The sequence below is a fragment of the Pseudopipra pipra genome, chromosome 5 (assembly GCF_036250125.1).
Source record: "Pseudopipra pipra isolate bDixPip1 chromosome 5, bDixPip1.hap1, whole genome shotgun sequence".
Lineage (NCBI taxonomy): Eukaryota > Metazoa > Chordata > Aves > Passeriformes > Pipridae > Pseudopipra > Pseudopipra pipra.
This window is the reverse complement of record NC_087553.1, coordinates 61,459,929-61,485,834: the sequence shown is the minus strand read 5'-3', so window position 1 is coordinate 61,485,834 and position 25,906 is coordinate 61,459,929. Positions and strand designations below refer to the sequence as shown.

The 25,906-nt window shown below is 36.9% G+C and overlaps 1 protein-coding gene across 1 annotated transcript in view; it reads right to left on the bottom strand.

Annotated features, from left to right (window-relative positions):
- COG5 (component of oligomeric golgi complex 5) overlaps positions 1 to 25,906 on the bottom strand; it is a 183,340-nt gene that overhangs the window by 36,628 nt on the left and 120,806 nt on the right. Inside the window, exons 11-14 of the mRNA XM_064656312.1 lie at positions 12,380 to 12,461; positions 9,822 to 10,026; positions 8,963 to 9,124; positions 7,100 to 7,199 (exon numbers count right to left, since the gene is read on the bottom strand). Coding sequence (XP_064512382.1) covers positions 7,100 to 7,199; positions 8,963 to 9,124; positions 9,822 to 10,026; positions 12,380 to 12,461 — 549 coding nt within the window. The remainder of the gene's footprint in view (positions 1 to 7,099; positions 7,200 to 8,962; positions 9,125 to 9,821; positions 10,027 to 12,379; positions 12,462 to 25,906) is intronic.

Sequence of the window (25,906 nt, the reverse complement as noted above, 5' to 3'; positions counted from 1 at the left end):
TAAACACCAGGGTGACCATGTGGAGCGATTCAATGCACAGCCTTTCTGCTGCAAAAACAAACACGTTTTGCTGATCCTTGAAGTGAGGCCAACACTAATCAGAACAAGCCTCAATGATACTAATTTGCCTTCAAACAGATGAGATCAAGCTCATTTACTTACTCACATTTACTGCTCTGAGGACAGTTATATGTTTTTCTTTCCACAGCCATACCCTCTTTGAAAAACAAACCCAGACCATTTGGGGACAAGCAGTGAGTGATTGGGATATATATGTATATAGTGTTTGACCCTGAAGAAGGAGCTGACACAGCAATGAACAGTTACATTTTTCTACTTCTTATGCTCTTTTTGGTATTTACTTTCTTAAATACTAATGCACTAAAAACATCTCTCATCAAGTACATGCTACTCATCATTATGACAATAATACTTTTCAATAACATGGTCCCAGTTACAGCATTTAGTACCGGTTAACTGAAAAGTAAACCTCAGTAAACCTTTAGAAGTTTAGAAATAATGTATATTAGTTCTAATAACAGAAGTTTTACGTTATCGTCACTTTACATTTAAACATTAATCCAGTTAAATATTCAGAGTTGTTTTACACCTGAAATCCAGTTTCACCATTGCATTCAAAAATAGGATCAGGCTAAATCAAAGCTTCCCAGTTACTTCCCAAAAAACTTTTTGTACTTGGCAGGGTACTCACATATTACTGCTGATATCACTGCTCTAGTGCTCTGCTACTGGTGCACACTCTAGAACCATGCATAACAATACATAACTCAATTATTTACTTAAGTAGATGTAAATAAATCTCAATATACCACTGATATCCAGGGTAGTGAGAAAGAGGCTGCCTACTCTGTATCACAGATATTAGCCAATGCTGACTTTTCCCTCAAAACAATCCAGAATCTCAAAACTTTATTCACCCAAGAAAATCCACACAAATTTCTTTATGTCCCAAGTGTACAGTGATCCATTGTTTTTGGGATCAAAATAACAAGTTCTCTCTCATTTTGCTATTTGGCATGTCCAGCAGTAGAGGTTCTCAATATGTGGATCGATGTCCTGCCATGTGAGGATATGTGACAACCATTTGAACCTTGGTGCAGGGACTCTTAATTTTTGAGACAGTTACGTATTCTGCTTAATCTTTAATCTCAAAATTTGCTTCTATTACTGGGTCTTTAGCATTTTAACTTCAAAATATGTAAAATACACCAAGCATCATTTTCTGTTTTCTTAAGAAGGCCAGGGAAGAATTATTCAAAATGCCAGGGAGGACTGTGCTCTCTGCACAGTGCTTAAAAATTTCTGAGTGGCTTATGCTAGGCAAACCTGATAATCAGAAAATGCCACAACCATTGCACAGGCTAAAATGCTTATGAGAATCCAAGCCTCTATCACGACCTGTGGGCAAAAAATAGGTTAGTAGCTCTCCCAGAGCACTGCCCACAGCCTGTATTTCAGACCTCCATCTCAATTCATCAGCTTTTGTGAGATGTATGGCATCAGTTCAACCACATTTAGTTAAGAGAATAAAAAAATTATTCAAATTTTCTATTTCCTTCCTCCCTCATTACACCCACTCTCCATCTCTACCTTTTGAGGGCTTCCTCTTTATGACTGCTTACAAGTCTGACTGTAGGACTGTGGTAAAGATCTCCATTATATCATCTGCCTGCAGCCTCTTGTCTGTTGGAAAGATCCCTTTTTTTAGACAAACATATTACTCCATAAAATACAATATTCCATATTTAGGAAACTCTCCAATTATAGGCAATCACAGCTCCCACTGATTTTAGCCCTATCTACCCTAACCTTAGGATAAATCTGCCTAGTATAACATGGCCATGCAAATTCTTGCTTTGTCTGTACTTCATTCAGATGTGAACTTTCCCTGCTTGTGCTCCAGGCTGAATGAGAGTGTTGCTGCAAGGTGCCACGGCTGAGCTGGTCACTCCAGACTGCAGTGGAGCTAAAATGTGCTCTGCCATCTGGGAACAAAGTAGAGTGAGTTTGTGTCTGCCTAAATCACGTAAGCATATCATTACATATCTACATACAAAAATGTTTTTAGAGATAGTTCGATCCACCAGAATTTGCCAGCACGATCACCCTTCCCTATTCTGAAAAGCAAGCAGGCAATCTGATTTTTACAATCCTGCTTCTGCAAATGACTCTTTGCTTGTTTATTGGCTAAAATATAACAGGTCACGTTGTTTCTGATGACTTCTCTAGTGATGCCCTGTGGTGGGAGGAGGCAGCAAGACACAGCCTCCATCAGACAAGACAGGAAGGATTGTTATGGGACTCTGATCACAATTAATAAAGATAGTCTGATTGCAACTCTAGGGAGGAAACTAGTAGAGGTCTCCAGGTTCAAAAAGTAGGAGAATCACACCTTCTCTAAACAACTGCATTTTCATGTTCACAGCACAACACATTTCATCTCTGTGCACTTGGTGGGTGTGTTAGTGTATTTTGATCCACCCACATGACAAGCTGAACAAAACCAGCACAAAAGTAAGAGAACATACAGTACTTACATTTAGATAACTAAAATCATCACTCTAGAACCAGAAAGAATGCAACAAAACCCCCAACAATAAATATTGTTTGAAATAGTCCTGTGCTGGGAAGGGAATAGACTAGAGGACCAAATAAGGCTCTTCTATCTTCAGTCTCTAGGACAATGGATCTTGCAATTTATTTTTCTGCTTGTTGGCAAAATCACATATCTTGTAAACTTTCAGAGCTTTTACCCTTCAGTGTTTCGTGACTTCTCTCAATGAGACATCCAGTTCAAGTATCAATAAAAGAAACAGCTATCAGCAGCAAACCAAAACACAGTGATTGCAAAGTTGCAACAAAGAGATTTTTAATTATAACAGAAACCAAGTACATTTAAAATTCAGCTCAGTAAATGACAAAATTACAGGTAATCAACCGCAGAAACACAGTTGTGTTTTAATTTCAATCAACAGGTGACTCTCTTTCTCATTTTTTATATAAATAAATGAGAAAATTTGATTTAAAGTAGTGCATGAACGAAATCAAACATGAATTCAAAAGATTTCTGCAATCAACCAGGCACCCTTTCCAAAAATGAACAGACAAATCTGTTCACTTATTATGGATGATTACTGCAGAGCATTACACTAGAGCAGTGGTCTTCAAAGTGGGGCACCTGTACCACAGGAGTCAAGCAAGAAAATCCAGTGGGATGCTGCATGAAAACATCAGAACTTCAACAGTACATCTATAAAAGTTATAAATAAATAAATATATACATAATGAAAGTGCATGATCAAAAAGTTTATACTGATAGGGATGCATAACCAAAAAAGTTCAGACCACTGCCCTAGAGAATCCTGCCACTAAATTACTGCTGCATTGCCAGAGGCATCTAATGACGATGTTGGTAAGATATAAGCTCTGTTTTGCACTTCTCAACTATCAGTTATACAAATGGGTAAAAATGTCTCTAGGAAGCAGGTTTTTGAGCTCCTATCTTTTGTTAAGAAACATGGATTCTCGTAAAATCCCCAAATTACTCAACTTTTTCTTTGTTTTCAGGAAATGCAACTTACTGGTTTCCCATAAATCTTTTCCCTCCACTGTATTTATTGTAACCAATTGATGAAAGAGCTAATTTTCCTTATGTGGCCAGTTAAACAAGAGCACAACATTTGCATATGTCAATGAAGACAGGTAATTTAAGGTATTTGCAAATGGGAATGGATGGCCCCTCTGGAAGACTCTTAAATAAAGGAGAAAAGTTAGTGTTCTTTTTATCTGGGCTACCTCACTTGCAAGAACAGTGGCCAGTGAACAAAGTGTGGCTCAGTAAGCAGCCGTCATGTTAAAGTTTAAGCAATGGATTACAAGAAGAGGAAAAACGCAAAACATGATGATCAGACTTGTTAAGCTCTTTTCCAATCTGGAATGAGAAGGATGTAGAAATGGTGACTAAACAGAAATCTTGTGGAGTCTGTAATCATTATGAAGATGTTTGGGCTACCTCATTTCAGGAAAATATGAGTAAGAAGAGACAAAATTATAACGGAACAGAGAAAATATAACAAGTACCCTTCCTCAGCATCACCTAACAAAACACAGGATAGGCGGTAAAGATGAAAGCTATTACTCTTAAATTAACAAATATTTTTCTGAATTTAGTGCAATGTATAATTACCCTTTCAAACTCTGTACAGTAAGAACATCTGCAATTACACTGAGCAAAATTAGGACAATAATTCTGAATACTGCATGGCATACACCAACCATATCAAGCATCAGCAAGGGGTTAGTGAAGATTCACCCAAAAGCACAATGTATCTACCTACTGCTGCCAGAGGGTTACTTATATCTGCTCTGAAAGCTTTTGAACTGGTTAATATAATAACAGGTCTCAGGCACAGCAAGAGCGAGTTCTTGGTGTGAAGAAAGATGAAAACCAAAAGCCAGCAGCATACAAAGCCACAAGTAACACAAATGGATTTACAAGAAGATTGGATTTACAAGAAGAGGCCATTTTTTCTTACTCATTTTTGCCTTAGTACTATAGGTACAGACTGCTAGAGGCTGCTTTTGCTCAAAGGTAAAATCTTTGAATCTTAAGTAACATTTTTCTTGTTTTTTATCCTATCTAAAGATATCTGGAGAAACAGTGATGAAATCTAAGGGAATTGCAATTCCTTCTTTTCAGAAATTGAATAAATAAAAAACCTGATATCAGAATGTTTCAATATTTTTAGGACTGCACGTTTCAGTTTTTTACCATTCAAATCTACGTGCAATATTACAACAACATTAAAAAAAATTTTCTAATTACTTTTAAAAGCCCCGCCCCCATCTTCCTTCACTGAGAATTCTGAGATGCTTTTGTTTACTTTTAATTTGGAAGAGAACTCAAATCCAAATTCCTCCAGGAAATTAAATTTCCATCTTTAGCACTGCTCTACTACAGCTATCAGACACGAAGCATCTGGGCGGATATGTTACATGGTCACCCTTCTCAGCTTTAGAAAGCTATCGTTGGAGGCTGGATTGAAAGATTGAATTAAGATTGCATTCTTGGCTACACCACTAAAACATAATGAAACAGTGCTGTCTGACATAGCTCCTGTTCTACACATGGTGCACATTTCAAGCTCAATCTGTCTGCCCAAAAATAGGTACCAAAAAAAAAGGCTAAGATGTTCTAGATTACATCCACAGGGCTGGCAAGCACGGTGCAGGACAAGTGGGAGAGCCGTAACCTGCTGGAGAGGCAGCTGGAGGCTAGGAATGATATTCCAGCACTTCAGAGATGGCACTCACACCTATGCCTTGGCAACTGTGTTGAGCACTTTTGATTTCTAATTTTGTAATGTCTATCAGTAAGTAAAGAAAAGAGTTTAAAAATAAAAAGTTGCCACGTAATACATTTTTGATATTGTTTTACAGTTTGTAGGTATGTGCTTGAAGGACATACATGTTCATCCTGCTAGTCTGACTAGTTCCATCACTTAGCTTTTCGAAGTTTCAGGTTTGCATTTTCAGTTGTCGAATCCAAGAAGTTTAAGTGCTCAGACTCCTTTACTCCTACGTTCCCTTACTTTAAGGTCAGCTAATATAAAGCCACAAATCATATAGTTATTAGCTTATATCTATGTATCTTTTTTCCAGGATTTCTTAAGAATTTGCCAGCTGTCTGATCACAAAACAAGCCACTGGCCAGATTCAAGCTCTAACAGAGATGATGAGCACAACAGACCCTTGTCCTTCCACAGTTACAGCTGATATGTCTTTTTTTTTTTCCAGTTGAACGCCACTATTTGACACTACCCTCCATGATATACAGACACAAATGTAATTTTTTTAACTTATGATGACTCTTGCAACCTACTAAAAATCCTCATTTCTGTCATAAGCAAATTTCACTCTGCAAATATGAAGCCATGATTTGGTGCCTTTAAAAGTAGAGCCAACTTAAGCATTATGCTTTAAGTAGCTAACAAAATACTGTAAACACATATTTTTACTTTGAAATTTAAAATATTCTTTATGGCCTTCATGACTGCTTCACCTATGTACCCTTTCTATACACTAGTTTGCAAACTTCCAAGACAATTCATCCAACAGACAAGGTAAACAAGGATGTGTTATTGAATTTCAACTTTTTGAAAGCTATTCAGAGAGAGCAGGTGTGCAAAAGGTAAACAGAAATCATAATAATTTAATTGCTGCAATGTTTTGTAGCCAATTGGTACAGAAAATTGTTAGCAAGCATCTCTCCTTAAATAAACCAGATAGTAAATGAATGTTGCTGGAGTCTGAATCTGCTGTCAGAATTAATGTTGTTTACTAAGTGAAAATCTTGTTTACAAATACAAGTAGTTAGTCATTTCTTGTGGGTCTGCATATTGCAAAAATTAATTTCATCTCTTCATAAAAAAAGCATTAAAATTTCAGCAACAGACTTTCAGAGAAAATTGTTGATCTAAATTTTTTTTTTTTTTAATGATGACAACATTCACTGTACTTTTCACTGGCTTGTTGGGGCCTCTTAATCAAAGGATAAGGCTTTCCTTTATTCAGCTGAACACTAGATACCAGTGCATGGCAAACGACTGGAAACATTTGACAAATGTGAACAAAATCAAAGGTCAGTTAAACATATAGCAAATAATAAATTTATGGAAAAAAATACCCCAAAATTCTTGCAAACAGTGAAAGTATTTGAATAGTCCAGATTTTAATAACATTAAAATGATGTATCATATAACTGATGTAATATCAAATGTTGATTAATAAAAAAACCTGGATTTAATTGTGTATTTTACTTAATGACAGCCACAATTTTGATTTTTTAAAATTAACATGGCAAATTCAAATTGGAGTTACACCAACAAATTTTACTTCTAACAATAGACTGTGTTTATTTGAAGGCAGAATTTAACTGAAAATGTTTCCAATTACAGTGGAAAGCCAACTGGAAGCTTTTGCCTATCTAAATTGCTTTATTGTTATGTTGTAAATCTACAAAAGCCAAAACGTTGTACATAAAAAACCCAGCAGTTTTTAGAAATTTAAAATTACTTACAAGCTGCTCAGACTTTACACTGTAAAGCTGAATGGTCTTTGCCACATTTTTTGCCACAGCTAAACTCAGGTCTGGATCAACAGCAGCCACATTTAGCTCACTGGAAGCAAAGATTACAAATCTTAATTAACAACTGAACAGTGCTGTATTTAAATGATAAAGAATTAACTATGAATACGTAGTGTCAATTCAGAGAGAGTAACACATACAACCAAGTCTTTCCACGCACAGTAATTCAGTTTACAATTTAACAAGTCATTTGGGAATTTCACGTTCAGTGTTCCTATTCTAGTAAAAATGAGCAAAGTTTAGGAATGACACTTCAGTATGAAATCACTATTAGTAAGCCATTCAAAAATATTGACAGCAATTAACTACATTCAAGCTTTGGCAGCTGCCTTCAAACATTACAGGTGAATACACAGTCATTCAACTCCAGAATTACATGAGCTGTGCAGAAATACCCAGGGGACGCCTTAGCTTGACACAACTAATAAGCCGTGTTTTAGGCAATCCTGTATAGTAACAGAGGCCCCAAAGGAATGAGAGGGAACAAATGAAGAAGGAAAAGACTTCTAAATCACTCCCATCATTTCTTGTTCAGGAACCTCCCCAGATCTCCATCGGCTGGGGCTGCATTCAGACCAGCACAAGAACTGCCATGTTGCTGGTGATGAGAGTACCCTCTCCCAAGAGCTGGAGAATCACTAGGCACCCTGACCTACAATAACCTTCTCCAAGAACTCAATCTGCAGGGCCCCAAACATCATTAGCTAAAGGTCACTCTGGAAAACTCAGCTGGGATTTCATAATTTTTGTGTTGTTTTCCTTTCTTCTTTGCAAGGAGCAAAATAACATCAATCACCACAACAGACACGTTCTGAGCATCTGCAACTCCCAGCCACAAGTACAGTGTCAGTATTTAATATTTTATATACACACACACATACTGTGAACACCGCCCATCATTTTCAGAATTATTAAACATAGTAGTCCTTACTAAAACCTTATGAGGGAAAATGCACCACTGGTGATTTATGTATATCATTCTACAAATTCTACCTAGTCATCTCTACCTATTATCTTGCTGTTTTACTCTAACAGAATACTTACACGAGGTATTATCACTTCCAATCAAGCAACTATTATCTTCTCTTTGACACAGTCAGAATAATTAAGATATCAGACATTTACAATATCTGTATTTACAATATCCCGATCTTTTATAAGCTTACAAATTAAAACCTAAATTAAAATTTCATTTATTCCAGAAAAACAAAATACAGAAAACAAATAATAAAACGTAGTATTTTTTATAAATAATAATAAAGAGGGGTGACCTCATTGCTCTCTACACCTTCCTAAGCAGGGGAAGTGGAGAGGGAAGTGCTGAGCACTTCTCCCGGGGATCCAGTATGAGGAGGTGTGGGAATGGTTCAAAGCTGCACCAGAGAGGTTCGGACTTGACATTAGGAAGCATTTCTTTAACATGAGGGTAGTCAAACATTGAAACAGGCTTCCTAGAGAGGAGGTCAATGCCTCAAGACTGTCAGTGTTTAAGAGGCATTTGGACAATGCCCTTAACAACATGCTTTAGCTTTTGGTCAGCCCTGAAGTGTTCAGGCAGGTGGACTGGATTATCATTGTAGGTCCTTTCCAGCTGAACTATTCTATGCCATGCAATGCTATTCTAGACTAACCTCGCCTATCCTTAATCCTACTTAATTTTTACACTAACCTGTTTTATAATTAGAGTAATCAACCTTTTACTGCTAAGGAAGTCTCATCTCTAAAATGGTAACTTATGAAAAACTACTGATGTTTGTTGAGTATTACATTTTGCAATGCCTTGCATGTGCATACCTGGCTATAGTTTTAATGATGCTGTCAAGCTCATCAGAAGAGGGAGGATTCCGACCTCCAGGAGGGAAGACAAGATTGATGGGGTCAAAGAGTCGAGACAAGGATTTTGACAAATAAGCAGCTTCATATTGTTGCAGTGAATCTTTCAAGGCCTTTTCTGGACTTTGGGTACAAGAAAAAATTACTACATTTTAAATTAAAATACACAATAGCATTAAATCTTTCCAGACCATACAAACCTTGCGATACTGAACCTGTTTTTCCTTCTGCTCTTTAAACATATACACTTGAAAAACATTCTTATAAGTCTCCCACTGACTGCTCAAAAATGTATTTAAGCCAATAAAATTCTCATATTAAATATTCATTTTTTTCTTATATAAGCCTACAAGTCCTAGACTTGATGAACCTGTTTCAGTTTGATCTTTCTGATATCTACCACTTAGATCACATTTATTCTATGATGTATAAACTAAAAACTGTGAATCATAACAACTGAGCATTTGTCACACTCAAATGATTGCAGTGTCATTAGCAGAAAGCTACTGCTGTAATCGCAATGCATACAAAACTGAATTTTCAGCATTCTATTTTTTTCACCCAAAGAGACAAAAAGACAGTCTGTTCAAAAGTCAGAGACTTTGTGAAAGACAAGACAACCCAACACTGTTAATTACATAGCCCAATGAAAATCCTACAGCTCTAGAACAGTATTAAAGCAATAATGTAAGAGGGGGAAAAACCCTTAAAAATTTTCCCGCTCTGACAATTTGAGTAACAGTAAGTTTATAAAAATATTCTGTTTTCTTACAGGGTTCAAAGATTTATGTTTTATAGCCTTAAAGTTCATAATACATACTCGTAATCTTCATTTTTTTGTATGAATATGTCCTGTGCATCTTCTTCCATTTGCTGTAGCTCAGCAAAAAGATCAGTAGTTCCACTTGTGTTAAAATTCCTCTGAATATTTTGACTATATTGTTGGAGGCGCTTCCACAAGTCATTATAAAGCCTCAGCAATTTAGGGTATTCTCCTTCAAATGCTTGTTTCAAAAACATAGAGGCTGTAAAACAAAGCAGTAAGCAATACACAGTATGAAATTCAAACTAATTTTTTTGACTCATATAAGCAACATCTATCCTTGCATTTATATCAATTAATGTTACACAGTGTTGTCTTAAGTTTAATATTAATAATTTAATAATTTAATATTAATTTCAAAGTGGCATGAGCTACCACATTAAATGCACTTGACAAACGTGTATCTAAAGTAACAGCATAAAAGTCACAACTGGAAGACTAGACATGAAAAACTTGTTTGTACAATAAAGATGGTAATCATGGTTGTGAAAAGTTTGGTATCAAACTTAATTATCATCATTCATTTAAGGCCAAAGTGTGATTAGAACTCTCTAAATCTAGAGATTTTCTAATAATAGTTTGATGGAAGAAAAGTGTGAGGCTGTGCTACATTGAAGATATCCATTTAAAGCAGAAAAAGATAAGTCCTATGAACCAAAGGCTTCAGAAATGTGATGAGGGAAGCATATGCTTTTGCACACAGTTCTTAAAACAAGGTACTTAACATGCAATTCCTAAACTTGTCAAAGAATGACAAAGCCAGAAGAAAAATCAGTATTATTTTCAGCTTGAAAGGCTTGCCACAAGTAACAGGAAATGAAACAAATGTACAACTGTTTTAGCAACTGTTAATCTTGACCTAACATCACTCATACTCTTTGGATTTCCCATTACATTAGGAGATTAACACTGTTCCATTCATTTGTAGGTTTTCAGGTTCCAGACATCTGCCCCATTTCACCCAGCCTGTGCTTTCAACTCAAATATATTCTAATTTTGAATACTGGAGGATTCACATTATTATTATCGAGCACAGAGTTACTTTAGGTCATGAAGCTAAGTTTATAAAGACTGTCCCAACCTCACAAAAGCAGATCACGATCTATCAGCAAACACTGTAAACTGCCATGAATTCCTATTTTTACACTATTTTTTCTGATATTATCTAAGCTTCCTCTGATCTATACAATCCAGAGTCTATGACTGATGTCAGTTGATTCAATCACCAGGAATCTGCATGTTAAAAATGAACATTCTCATACAGATGCCTCATTTAAATAAAAAGTCTACTCATTCTAAACATTTTTCCCCCAAAACTCAGCTGTAGTAAAAAAAAAGGTAACGTAAAAAAAGTAAAAAACAAGTAAAAAACATCATTCTCATTCAAAACCACCTCTAAACATTTACATAAAAACCATGTTTAAAAATAGCAAGTAATAAAATAGTTTTGGACAGATGTTAGACAAAGTACAGCTGACAAAATGTAAGAGTTCCCTCAGTTCTGTAATGTTGGCTGATCCCATTAATGATGTCACAATTTTATAATCTGAAAACTGAGTGCTGAAAACAGGTAGCACGTTTGGTTTGAACACAGGAGTTTCTGGGTATGTACATTCTGCCATTAAAGTAATGCATAAGGAAAACAGTAAAATTAATATGTTTTAACAGAGGATGAATAAATTTTCTTTTGGGATCATCTAGTTACTTAGCAACCAGTGAACATGAATCCACCAGTTAGTTCCTCAAAATTATGCTGCTGCTATAAAGTCTGGAAGGACCAAATTTTGAAGGGCCAATGCAATAGCTGAGATCAGAAAGATAAATGCACATCTTGTGCACTTTGTGTGCAAAAGACTAATTTAATACACTGCATGCAAACGTGAAAGACACATTTATGAAAGCACCAAACTCACTCATGATCCAACTGCATGCTGCACTAGTATGTACTAGTAATAGAACTGTCTTATGTTTACATTATTTTTATTTAATATCCTTGTTTGTATCTGCTATCTGTACATATGTACAGAATATTGTGTATAGTCAGAACAGCAGCCATTTATTCAGACATGAAGTCTTATTCTTATTCATGTCTTATTCAGACATGAAGTCTTGAAGAAATTCAACTCCTACTTATAAAGGTATCCAAAAGATGCCTAAAATCAGATTTTTACAACTAATCAGTGTATAACAAGAAAAGACTGTAAGAATTGCTCTTTAAAATCAAATTACTGTTTTGAATTTGGCCAACCTCTTTGCTTTAGGAACTATACTGTACCATTCCAACCATTTTTACCTCCACGTAAAAATACTTTTTTATTATTAGATAATAACTACCTAATGAAACAGCAAATACTTCTTTCTGAAAATTCAACCACAGTTTAGGAGGATCGTCCTGTCTGGTTACAAAATCAGGAAGTTTTTAATTCACAGACCTTGTTCTGAGGGAACCACTGCTATAGTTCTGATAGAGGAGATAATGAGCAAAGGACTTACTGAAAAGAGAGATTCAAAATAACTACAGAACACATTACACATCATTTATAGTGAATACTTACAGTCTGTTGCTGACTGAAACTGAGAGGAAAGTGTCTGAGTTACTGCAGTCCAAAATTTGTACAAAATATCAGACTGGCCATCCTGTGACAAAGGGACAAAAGAAATACAAGTTTCAAAACATATTCTTTTAAAAAAATCTTAAACAATGCAAATGCTTCCAGTCAAAGCTGCTCTTCATCACTGAGAATAAAAACAAAGTAAATGAAATCTGAGAAGTTTCTCTCAGATTTAGAGCTAGAAAAAGCACTGGAGGAAACAAAACCAAAAGATTTGGTTTTGTCTCCAACGGAATATTTTCCTCCACATCTGACAGAAATGTTCCCAGCTCTCTAGGGGTATGAGTGCAGCCCAAAGCAGCACACCTCAGGAGACGTGCAAAGAGAAAATCTCTTTGCACTGCAATGACCTTCACATTCTGTGGGGGTTCTCATGCCAGCTACATCACAGCAATTATTTCCTGCCATTAAAACGTGCTGGCAAACTCCGACCAGCGACCAACACCACTGCATGTTGCTCTGCTGCACACAGAGGTCCTGTTTCTAAAAACATAAACCACATGAAAATACAGCAAACTTCACAGTTGACTTTTCACTGCCTTATGCCAACAGGGCTTGCTGTCAGAAGTGGAAACACTGTTGCCAAAAGGACAGGGAGGTAATGGCTGTTTCCTTACTGCTCCCAACATCTGGCACTTACGGTCATGCACTGCAGTATGATTTTGCTTTCTGGTTTTTTTGTCCCTGTTTGCATGCTTGAAAAACTACAGGAGATGAGGATGGGTATACTGTCCTGCCCACTACTTGGAAGACTGTCCAGTGTTTTCATGGGAAGGGGAAACTTGCTCTGAACAGAATAGTTTTCTTCATTGCAAGGTACACGTCATCCACCGACCCTACTGCATACATTAACCAGTTTGACAAAATCACTCTAGTAATGATAATCAGAAAAAAAAAAGAGGAATATCATGTCAGTTCAAATTCTGCACTGCCCAGCACCACAAAATGGAGAAGATAATCTATTAAATATAAAAGTCCAACTACTCTAAATTCACAGAATGCTTCTTGAACTGTCAGGCTTGGCACTGTGACCACTTCCCTGGGGAGCCTGTTCCAGTACCCAACCACCCTCTACGTGAAGAGACTTTTTCTAATATCCAGCCTAAACCTCCTCTAACACAGCTTCAGGCCATTCCCTTGGGTCCTGTCACTGGTCACCACAGAGAAGAGATCAGTGCCTGCCCCTCCTCTTCCCCTCGTGAGGAAGATGTAACTGCAATGAGGTCTCTCTTCAGTCTCCTCTCCTCCAGGCTGAATAGACCAAGTGCCCTCAGCCACTCCTCATACGGCTTCCCCTCAAGGCCCTTCACCATCTTCATTGACCTCCTTTGGACACTCTCTAATAGCTTAATATCTTTTTAATATTTCAGTGCCCAAAACTGCACACAATATTCAAGGTGAGGCCACACCAGTGCCGAGCAGAGTGGGACAATCTCGTCCCTCGACCGGCTGGTGATGCTTTGCCTGATGCCCTCCAGGACACAGTTGGCCCTCCTGGCTGCCAGGGCACTGCTATCTCATATTCAACTTGCCACCTTGGGGTCCTGGTGGATGGCCCTGGGGAAAGCAGTGGCACTGCTTTCCAGCATCTCATTCCCCAGTCCGTATGGACATCCAGGGTTGTCCCATCCCTGTTGCAGAATCCAGCACTTTGCTGAACTTCATATGGTTGGTGATTGCCCATCCCTCTAATTTGTCAAGGTCCCTCTGCAGGGCCTCCCTGCCTTCGAGGGAATCAACAGCTCCTCCCAGTTTTGTGTAGTCTGCAAACCTGCTTAGTAAAACTGAATTACCACTTAAGATGACAAAGGTCAAAAAATGCATTCTATTCACTTGCATTGACAGTAACATGCAAAGCAATGAAGGTGTTTAAAATTTCATCCATAAGCACGTACCACTGCATTCCTCTTGAAGATCTGCAAGTTCAAGCTCAAGTTACAGTAAAAAAAAATTATCATCTTAAAGAATTAATATAAAACCTGGAAATCAGTCAAAAGAACACTGATACATTTAAAAGTAATAATAATAAAAAGTAGGATTATTATCACAAACTCTGTGATTACATGAGGAATTCATCCAATCCTACCCCTTATCTTTAAAGAAAAAGAAAAGAAAGATAAAGTTTATGGGTCATGGGTTAAGAATTGAGAGGGAATATCTTTTATGCTTTGGACTCATAAAATGTATGATAATTAACACTAAATGCTAAAGTACATTGGGATTATGGAAGCTCATTTTTGACTGCTTGAGGACAATAATGAATTCAGAAATTGAAGCAACTTATTTTATAGCTATGTTTGTATTTTCTGTAAAATTGTACTTGACTTTCATAAACGGGCAAAGTAAAATTATTATATCAGAAAATTATTCAGAAGGTTCTCCACACAGAATCTCTTTTTTTTTGGGTAAATTTATTGCAATAGCATAAATGTGAAATTACTTCTTCATTTCACAGTTTCAAATTTAGAATGTGAATATTACTAAAAAGAAATAGCATTTTGCATTAGTTATAGATTAATTGGTTTTCATATTCTCTATCCCAACCTGGAAAAATGTTTGCCTATTCAGCATGGTAACTCAATTCAAATTCTAAATAATCAAATGGAGGCGGAAAAATATTTACAGCGCATTTTCAAACAACTTTTTTTTCATTACTGTAATCGCCATCTACATCTCTGTCACAGTCTCAGCAGAAAGCACAATGATCAAAGGGCCCAGAAAAAAAAACAGGTATGTACCCTTTCACACTGACATTCCTGTCTGAGCTGTCACATTCAACATGGTAACAAATAAGAGTAACATACATGTGATGACATTTAATGTTACAGTGAAAATATTTAACTTTTGTATATACCTCCCTCTCTATATATATTATAAGTCAGACATACATACTTATGTTGTCATGCACGTATTTGCATAGGTAGCCACAGTCATACCACTTAAGCCTCTGCCCATTAGCTTGTGTCTTCTGACCCGGGCAAATGGTGTTCATTAACTGTATCAGAATTTTGTAGAGAAGAAGGCCCTCATGTCTCAGCTAGACAACTGTATTATGTATGAGGAGAGAGAGACAGGAAAAGCTACATGGAAAATTCAAGTAACATTTCATACTGATTGACTACTCAGTCAAAAATGTTCAGGGGCAAAAATAATTAATGTCCCAGTTTTGAATCAACTAAAACTACTATCTACAGAGTCATTACTGGCTGCTTCTATAACCTATGATACAATATTTCACTTTGCCCAGTGCTGAGACGCAGTCTCTCTGGAGGTGAAATATAGCTGCTGATTAATAGCACCAAGAAGACCATGTAAGAGTTTGTGGCAGAAACCAGAGAATATTGTTGCCTACGCATACACCAGGGGGTATTTAAGTGGGTGGACTGTAGCTACCAGAATTGGAGTACAGCAAGGCATTAGCATGAGATACTCCTGCGGGAGTAAGAAGTGCCATATGTAACCATGAGCATCCAGAAACAATTTATTTTGTTTAAATCTGTAATTTCTTTTGCTTACACAATCTTCAATATATTACTTTTTAAACTACTTTTAAGTGTCTCACTGCTTATTTTTTAAATAACATATTCTAACAGAGATTACATCGACGCCTGTAGTTCACAATGAAAATTATAATTTAACTATTTAAAATGTAATGTGCAATACCATTTGACAACAATCAATACTAGTAAATGACACAAAAATGGCAGCAAAGGGAGTGTTTTTCTCCAGTTCAGCAGAAAATTAAAGGAATGCCCCTTGTACTGGACAACTTCTTCAAGGACTTAACAAGATAAGCAGGATGAAGCTGGAAGAGAAACAGTCAGTATCACTTCCCTAAAATGTACACAGCCAACCTACCGGCTCATCTTAATGTCATGGAAAGTTCATAAGCCTTCCCCTATGCTTCATATAGCTTTGTGAGCAACACAGTATCAGAAAATAACTGCTCTTTTGGGCCTTTCACTTTTAGAAAATTCCATCCAGCTAAAATTGCATTCTTGTCATCTTCCCATCTGCAGAGCGTTAACTAATGAATATGGTCCTCTACACTTACACCAAATATCCTCACTGGTAGACAATGTATCAGAGCACTGAGTACATCCACATTAGTGATCCAACGTGTAATTAGGACTCTTACTGGTCCAAATCTGTCTTGTGCCTATACTATACTTGTTGTCTTGCAGAACACACTGAAGTGTGCTAGCAGACAAACTTCCACTATTCAAGGTATACTCAACCTCATAATCAGCTTAAAAAGAACAATTTCTGCAATTAAACAGCTTTTTGCAGCATATCATCATATTTTTGTAACAGAACCCACGAGGATGTACTAATATTTCTATCAATTAATATTCTGAGACTTTAAATGAGGAATTTTCCATTTCTCTTGCTTCTGAAAATGAAATAAAATTGAAAGATGTTAAATTACATACACCCCCTCCAAAATAAAAATGCTTGCTTTGAAATCTAGTCACAAGCAGATTAACATCTTGTGATACAATCCCTTGTAGCAGGAGCAGCTGACAAGATGAGTAATGAACTGCATCCGATTATCTTTTCAGCTCTGTAGCAATCATTTTCCAACAGCTTCCTATGCTATAACCAACAACACTGGAAAAAGGTCACTGTTCTGTCATATTCCCCCCCCCGCCCCCCATCAGTGTATGTGTTTAATAACACAGAGAACACATAAACCTTTGGAAGTTAAGAGGTACTGTTATCTGCTGCAAAGCTGTTTCAGGTGCACACTGCATATACAGAAAGCCTACATAAAACATCCATACATAATTGAAAGTCTCTCAGAAGGAAATTATTGCACTTCAGCATAAAATAAAATGCTATTTCCTCTTTTCAGGCAATATGTTCTTTCTTCAACAAAGGAACCTTAACTGTAATTGATGGTATCTAAAACTCATGATGGGTAAGATTCAGTTTGACATATACGTATTTTCCTCATCATGAAATACAACCAAATTAAATTCATGAACATTAATTGCAAGCAACTGTAAGACTATAATGGCAAACCAGAACTTTCCCCCAAAATCAGATCCATTTAACTCAGAATTTTTGAATTAATGGTACTATCTGTTCACAGCTTTATTTTGATCTCACAGCAGAGAAAATCTGCTCATAAATCATACTTTGCACCACTACAAAATGGTTGGGAGGTTAAGATCAGCCCCATAACTGGCTCCTTTCTAATATAAAAATCTGTTGTGAAAATGCTTCTATACCTAAAGTATACCTACATAAACTAATAATCTACCAACCCAAACTGGGAATTAAAAATACTGTCGCTGCTGTTCCTGTGCCCAATGACCATTTTATTCCCTAAAACTGATCAGCTGAGCAGACACTCATATGATTTAGTAGCCCCTACGCAATTCCTTAGGAAGTGCAAGACAGCTTAGCTCTGTCTTCGCCTTGTTAATTATTTTCAGAAATGAACTGAACAACTGCCCAGTAACATAAACTAGGACAACCCTCTGTCATTCTGACCTGCTGGACATCTGTCCACAACCAGGGAAATAGAAAGATGCTTTTGAAAGAGTTACAGACTATAAGCACTCAGCTACTTTTGAAAATGTTATTTCTAGGGAACCCACTTGCATCTGTGTAGAGTGAAATAGAAAAATACAACAATCAAACTCCACTCTGGCCTATCCACTGTAATTTTACCCTTTTCCATGCTGTTTAAAAATTTGGTACTCAGTCACACACACTATTCACATAGGAATTACTCGCTCATGAAAATTATACCCATAAATCAGACAAAATATGCCCAGCAGGCTAGATCACAAACGGCAATGCATTTTCTCAACAGTGGGGCTCATTTTATTGTGTTTGTGAACTGGATAAAGTTTATTCTTATTAGAATAACAGACGGAAGTAGTCTGTTTGACTTCCATGGAATACCCTATTAATGTAAAATTAAGATTGTATTTAAGTGCTCTGCTGAATCGGGGCCATAAGCAACAATCAGTTAAAAATGTTTTCACCCTATATAACTACTCATTTCAACTATTACTATAAAGTTACTATTGTCAATAATCTGCGCAAACAGTAATACCGTGCTATTTTCCTACAACAGAAGGGGGTTTGGATAAAATAATTAAGACTGTGTAATAATACTGCATAATGCCAGTGCCAGCAGACATTTAAACAGTGCTAGCTCATCCTGCTCTCTGTCCCAGCCCAAGAAGGCAAAATTGAATGTAGACTTCTTATAGGTGAACACAAACTAGCAAACTGTATTTTATGATAAGGTTTTCTCAAGTAAATCTTTCTGTTGTAAAATAATAAAATTGAGTCTTCCCCCAATAATACAAGCAAAATCTAATATTTAATTGTAAAATTAAATGTAAAATGTAAAAATTTAATAGTTAATATTTACTTATTCAATAGTTTAACACTTTTGCTAGTCTAAGGCAGAAAAAGTCCATATTTAATAGATGCTAAATTCAAAGCAGCATACTGGCCTTTTAGGCAGAGATTTTAAGCTGCAAGTCAACAAATCACAGAATGGTTGAAGTCAGAAGTGACCTCTGGAGGTCATCTGGTTGGACACCCTTACCTAAGCAAGGCCACTTAGACCTGACTGCTCTGGACTGTGTCCAGGATGTTTCTGTACACTTCCAAGATGGGAGACTCCACAACATCCCTGGGCAACCTGTGTCAGGGCTCTGTCACCCTCACAGTAAAAAGGTGTTTCCTGATGTTTGGAGGGAACCTCCTGTGTTTCAGTTTGTGCCCATTGTCTCTAGTCCTGTCACTGGGCACCATGAGAAGAGTCCAGCTCCACCCTCTCTGCTCCCTCCCTCCCTTCAGGTATCTGTACACTGATGAGATCCCCCCAAGCCTTCTCTTCTCCAGGCTAAACAGTTCCAGCTCACTCAGCCTTTCCTCACAGGAGAGATGCTCCAGCCTCTTCATCATCTTTGTAGCCCTTTGTTGGACTCTCTCTGGTGTGTCCATGTCTCTCCTGTACTGATGAGCCCAAAGCTAGACACAATATTCCAGGTGTGGTCTCACCAATGGTGAATAAAGGGAAGAATCACTTCCTCAAGCTGCGGACAATACTTTGTCTAGTGCATCCCAGGATATTATTCACCTTCTTTGCCACCAGGGCACATTGCTAGCTATGTTCAACTGGTGGATCCCAAGCTCTTGTCTGCCAAGCTGCTTTCCAGCTGGGTGGCCCCCAGCACGTACTAGTACCTGGGGTGGTCGCTTCCCAGCTGCAGGACTTAGCACTTTTCCTTGTTGAACTCCATAAGGTTTCTGTCAGCCCATATCTCCAGTCTCTTGAGGTCCCTCTTGATGGCAGCACGACCCTCCGGAGCATCAGCCACTGCTCCCAATTTTGTGTCATCAGCAAACCTGCTGAGAGTACACTCTGCCCCATCATCCAGATCATTAATAAAGGTCTTAAACAGGAATGGACCCCGTATTGACCCCTTACGTTCACCACTGAACTCCTGCTATTCTTTGATCACCACTCTCTGGGGGGAAATTATACTTGCCTATTAATTTTTTTTCAGTAGTCTTCATATCGTTAGTGTGTTGTATCACAGCACATAAGGAGACTTGTTAATAGTGTGAAGCGACATTATTACTCAGCTGTATAGATCTGAAATTTAGATTCAATGTTGCCTGCTTGCAAGATTATGGAAAAAGCTACAGACTGACAGAATTCATGTGCTAAACCCCTTCTTACTCACATGAAAGTAATTCGATTTCCCAGTTCAAAAAGTATAACCCATTTTTACTAACAGCTACTAGTAAGTTAATAAAACCACTGAACAATAGTGGGCTGAGTACCAGTACCATCAGAGCAAAGATATTAGAAGAAATGTATTCAGTTACTACACAATAATATTAATGCTGCATCCTGGAAGACTGATTTCAAGCCTCCTCAAACATAAAAACAGAACAGCTTACCTCATTTAACAAAAAAAAATGTCAAACTACTAATTAACTTTGCTATTATTGAAATGAAATGAAATCTCTTCAGCTCTGTTCTTAATATAACTATTTAGTATCTGACATTAAATCTAAATTCAAGGAATGAGAATGAAAGTACCCCCCTTATTCAGTAAAAGACAAGAATGTAAGAAGATGCTGAAAGGACATATATTTATTTTTACAAATGTCTCTATTTCCTCCACACTGTAAATTTAGAACTTAATGAGTATAATTTCCCATCTGTGAATTATCATATTTGTGTGTGTCTAAAATAGCTATTTTAACATTCAAATAATAAATCTGACCCACTGATTCTAAACTGGCTCCCACTTCATGACAATCACTTCCAACTTATTTTTCCCTGTAGAAATTTCGATACTTTGAGTAGAATGTGAAAAACATCTTTATTGTGAAGCCTCTTTGAAATGTAAAACAATATAGTGAATATTACCATGCAGCTAGTTGCTGCAGGCTCCTGAAATCAGGCTTTGCATACTAATATATACAGTGTTTTCTATCTGTAATCAAAGGCTCCGCCGTAAAGAAACACGGGACTTGTGAACGTTGCTCTAAAAACAGAAGACATTTAAAGGACAGTCTAAATATTTTTTCCGCCAATAAAGCAACAATACAAATCATTTAACAATTTCGTACAGCAAGATCTTTTGGGACAGAAATAAGGAAATCTATTTGCACTATTTCTATAGCAACACAATTGCCAAATGTTAGACTGTGAACAAAAAGCCATCATCCTCAGTAGTGCAATTAATCAGTAAAGAAACAGACAAATTCCAAGCGTGTTTTCAATAAATCTTTCCTATATTATTAGTCAAGATTAAATTTCTTAAAATAAGAGTGAATTTAAATTTCTAATGTTGTTTACATTACACATTACAGGTGAACAGATGTCAATAAATGGCACTGTGATTTTAAAAATGACCTTGATTTTTTTGTTTTACTGCAGGGCATAGAATTTCATTACACTGGGTTGATCAGTTTATACCCAAGGTGTAATAGTTTCTAGACTTCCAGCAGTAGTGCAACATTTTAAAAAGGTCTCTTTATGCAGCTGAAAAAAAAAAACCAAAACCTGTTTTGCTTTTTTTTAAATATAACCTTCTTAACTAGAAAATAAAGTTAAGACTGTGCATTTTCCCAACTAGAATACTAGAATTCTTATGTGATTCCTCAGAAAACCTAATATGTAAGGAACAAAAATACTTAGGTATTAAACAGTGCCCTATATCTTCAAAACTACTTAAACCATTAATTAATCCTTCCATATTCCTGCAAGATATGCATCAACTGGAAGTAAATGAACTTAATGTTCAAAAGCCAGTAGCTACCCAAGGGATCTGACAGCTTTCTTCTATCCCGAGAAGTGATTTAGTATGTACAGCTTCAATTCCAACCATGCTTTCACCTTGACTACTCCATCCCCGCTCCAAGGATGAAAGGGTGGTTCATTACCACGTCCGTTCAGCCCGTAGCTGTTCAGGTAAGATTGACAAGAACGATGATAAAAGGCGGCACTTCAGGTAAATGTATTTCTTTTCCAACAGCAGGCTGACTGAACACCAACCAACTTAATGATTTGCAGTCATCACCAATCTGCAATTTGCACAAACGCCACCAAAACAGAAGTGAAAAAGAACGAAGGTCATTATTACCTCCTAACCCACACAACCTCCACAGCATCCCTTTTCTTCACAGCTGCATATTTCTGTCAGGGAAACAGAATTAAAGTTCTAGAGAAAGCGTAGTGTCATTAGGAAACCATTGCACAGGCTCTGACCCTCCCATGTGAATTAGAATCAAATTACTTTTAGTGTGCCTGTCTGGGCACACAGATCCATTCAAAATGAGAATCAGGACTTTTAACTGGTATGGCCTTCTTGGTTTTTTAAGAAAGTGCTCAAAAATCCTGCAAGTGAATTCCACAGAGCAATTTCTAGGTCTGAAATAAAGAGTATCTTTGATATTTTGTGGATCAAAAACCTGCTCATCCACTTGTGTTTAGATCTCCACAAAGTACCACATTATTGCTTAAATAACAGAAATCACAGTAGAAATGATGAGCAAGTAATCCAATTCTGCTCCTATAAAAAACACTGAAAAATAAATAACATACTTGTAATAATAGGTGAAAATCATATTATTTTCTGAATTCACATAATAATTAGATTATTTTTCAATTTTTTCCACTTGGGATTATTTTTTAATTGGGTCAACTGAATGTGAATATGTGATGATAGACGTGAACAATTTCAAAGCAGCAACATTTTTTTAACAAGTTTGGATGGGGAGGAGAAATAAGAAGGTGAAATGTAAGTGCACTCTGTCAATATACATCTATATTTTCCATTTATTTTCTTTATCTTATGTAATGCTGAGGACATTTCCTTCTGTATCGTTAACACCTCATACTGCCAGCGTTGACAACTCAGGAAAATAGCCTGCTTACTCACCAAACGTTCATCAGCAGAAGCAATGATAAGAGCCCTCCACAAAGTACATAATAACACTCCCTACAACTCTCAGCTCACTTTTTCACCCAGAGGCTTACATAAATGACAGGGTTTGTGATGTGCCTCAGCTGCTAACAAATGGGACATCCAAAGGCAATCAAGGGCAGATCTGGCCTCTCACAGGGAGTCAGCACCTTTCTGCCCAGCAGAGAGACCCCAGCCCACCCTTTCTATTGACCACCCCAAATCCCCCCTACAAAATGATTTGCTGCTTTTCAGGCTGCTTCTGACTTTACAGAACTGCTCCCTGATGCCTATGTAGGAGTGAAGGACCCAAAATAGATGAGGATCAGAGATCATTTTCAACTCTTTTACAAGGGGCTTAGAGGGACTCTTATCTCTAATTAGGAAGGTGGCTGTCATAGAAAGATATGTTCTGCTGCAACTTATGCTGAAGTCAATTGTAGTTTAGGTATTACAACAGCTGAGGAAGGATTAGTCACCACACATTGAAAGAGAGAAGCAATAAAGCAGAATAAACTGGAGTAGCCTATTAGCTCTCTGAAGGTGAATTATGCAATTGAAAGAAGCGATATAAATAACCAGTCATTAGGTGGACAAAAATATCAAATTTACATTATTTAAATTTTAATTGGAATTTTAATTTTTACCCTTAACATAATGAAAGCAATAATCCTATCTTTTAAAAAATGTATACAATGAAAGCTCTGTTCATTTTCCCCCAAACTAGAAATCGGAACTCCACGAAGTCTGAATTATTTTAGCCTTGCTCAACTAAAATCTAGTCATTAAAGGACTTTTTTTCTTTCCTAAAACCCAGAAAAATGTCCATTCAGTCTTAAACAAAATGTATTTCTCCTTTAAATAGTTCACAGATTTTTTAAAAATTAAATATGTAATTTTAATAGGTACAGATTAATAATGAATCTATAGTTCATTACTAGTATGAAATGCAGCAGTTTTTAGAAGGTACTATCAAGTGCATGATTGCTTTTCAAAGTGACATTAAATTCTTATTGTGGAGAGGAAAAATGCCAAAATCTAGGTCTGCAAAGGGAAAGAGTGGAAAAAAGTGCAGTATAAATTTAATCTCCAGATTCTTCCACGATATTCAAGTAAGCCTGAGTACGTCACTTAACTCTTGGACACATCTAATGTTGGAAAAAACTGAAAGGGAATTCTGTAAGAGAAACCATAGGGTAGAAAAGATGCAGGTGTTGTCATTGCCCTCTTGCTGAACTCCAGTATCTATAAATTTTCCAAGTTCTGTACCTCAGTTTCTCCATCTGTCATATTTTGGTTTGTTTTGTTCCTTTTTTTTTGCTTTAACAGAGAATTTTTGTGAATCCTTTAATTAATTAGTTACTGTTTTTAAAATACATTTTTGGATACAACATGACACAACACTACTAAATGTTATTATGGTAACAGGTAATTAGAAGGCCAGAAAGCACATATTTGAGATCATAATACAAAATTAGAAAAACTGCAGGCTGTGCTATCTGTGAAAAGAAAGACACAAAAAATCCCCAGTAGAAAAGGATAATGATGACTACAAAAAAAAAAAAAAAGGCAAGTAGCTTCCTTGCTATTAAAGGACTTGTGCTTTAAAAAGGCTGGGTCTCCTCCTCTCTTATGCTTCCTAGGATGATACTTGCACTGCAGTAATCAAAACAAGGAAGCAGATGGACAGGCAAAGTGGTACTGCAGCTGCTGCAGAAGATGACTATAATAATAATGTTGACATCAGTAACAGTAATTAGTGCACAGACTGTAGAGTGGATGATTCGTTTTCCTATCTTCTGGAGTGGGCATGCTGCCCTAGCAAACGGGTACAATGTTAGTACCTTTAGTTTGTTTTGTTCATTTGCTCAGTTTATTAATGGAATTGAATACAATAAAGAAAATCCAGCTTTTCTTTCTCTCCAGAACACTTGCTGACAAAAGCATGTTTCAGTTTGGTTTAATAGAGGGCATCTTCATTAGTAAATGGCAAAATACCAATTTTTTATTTATATCTATTTTCAGTGTACAAAACAATTCATACTCTCCCATACAGCCATCTGCACATATACTCTTGAATTTCAGCAGCACGTAGTACTTGTATGGTTTTGCCTAAAAACACCTCTACTGTTTGGTGTGACCTCACTCATCTGCACACTGGTGCTGTACCTTTTTCAAGAGAACACTAGAACAAATGGTGTAACTGTGAGAATGTCCAAGAAAAAAAGTGTGCTATACTCTGAACCATCTTAGGCAAGAAGTAAGTAAAGCATCAGTGCCATCAGCAGTACTGTGTCATGCTGAGAGAGTTCTGCCAGCAGAACATCAGATTAGGATGTACCGCTCCTCCTCAGTGGCCTCACTGAGAATGGCAATGTCCAGCTTGGTGTTATACTACACCAAAACACCCACTGAAGAGCAAAGTAATTGGAAGAGTGATAACTGTGGAGAAATAAATAGATGGGTTTTATTTGGGAAATACAATTTGTCACTTAGATGCAATCCTGCAATATGAAGTTAACGGGAAGGAAGGGTAATCAGAGAGATCATGGAACATGCTTAGCATATGACAACCCAAAAGCCTTTTATCTTCTAATGAGTTTTTCCTTACTCTGCTTCTAAATGAGATGCATCTTCCCTGTGCATTTACTCTCCAGGTTGATAAAATATTTCCTTTGGCCTCCCTCTATTATCAACCTCAACAACTGGAAAATCTCCTTTTCAAGTGCTGTTCTATGGAATGGAAGAGTGAAAGTGAGAAGCACAGGCACAGGGTGGGAGGCACTCACGAACACCAACAGATCATTTCTCTAAGTTCCCTTTCCATACAAACTCTTTCTGAGCCTTTCAAGTTTCTACTCTGTCTCCAGGTTTCTCTGTTTCTCTCTAAACCTGCTGATCCACTGACAGGCCAATCCATCTAGGCAGCAATAAATATTTTTTGCCAGATTAAACCTTTTAATGAAGAAAATATGCTAAAAGTTTATAAACTTTTTGAGGAGTTTTGTGGGGG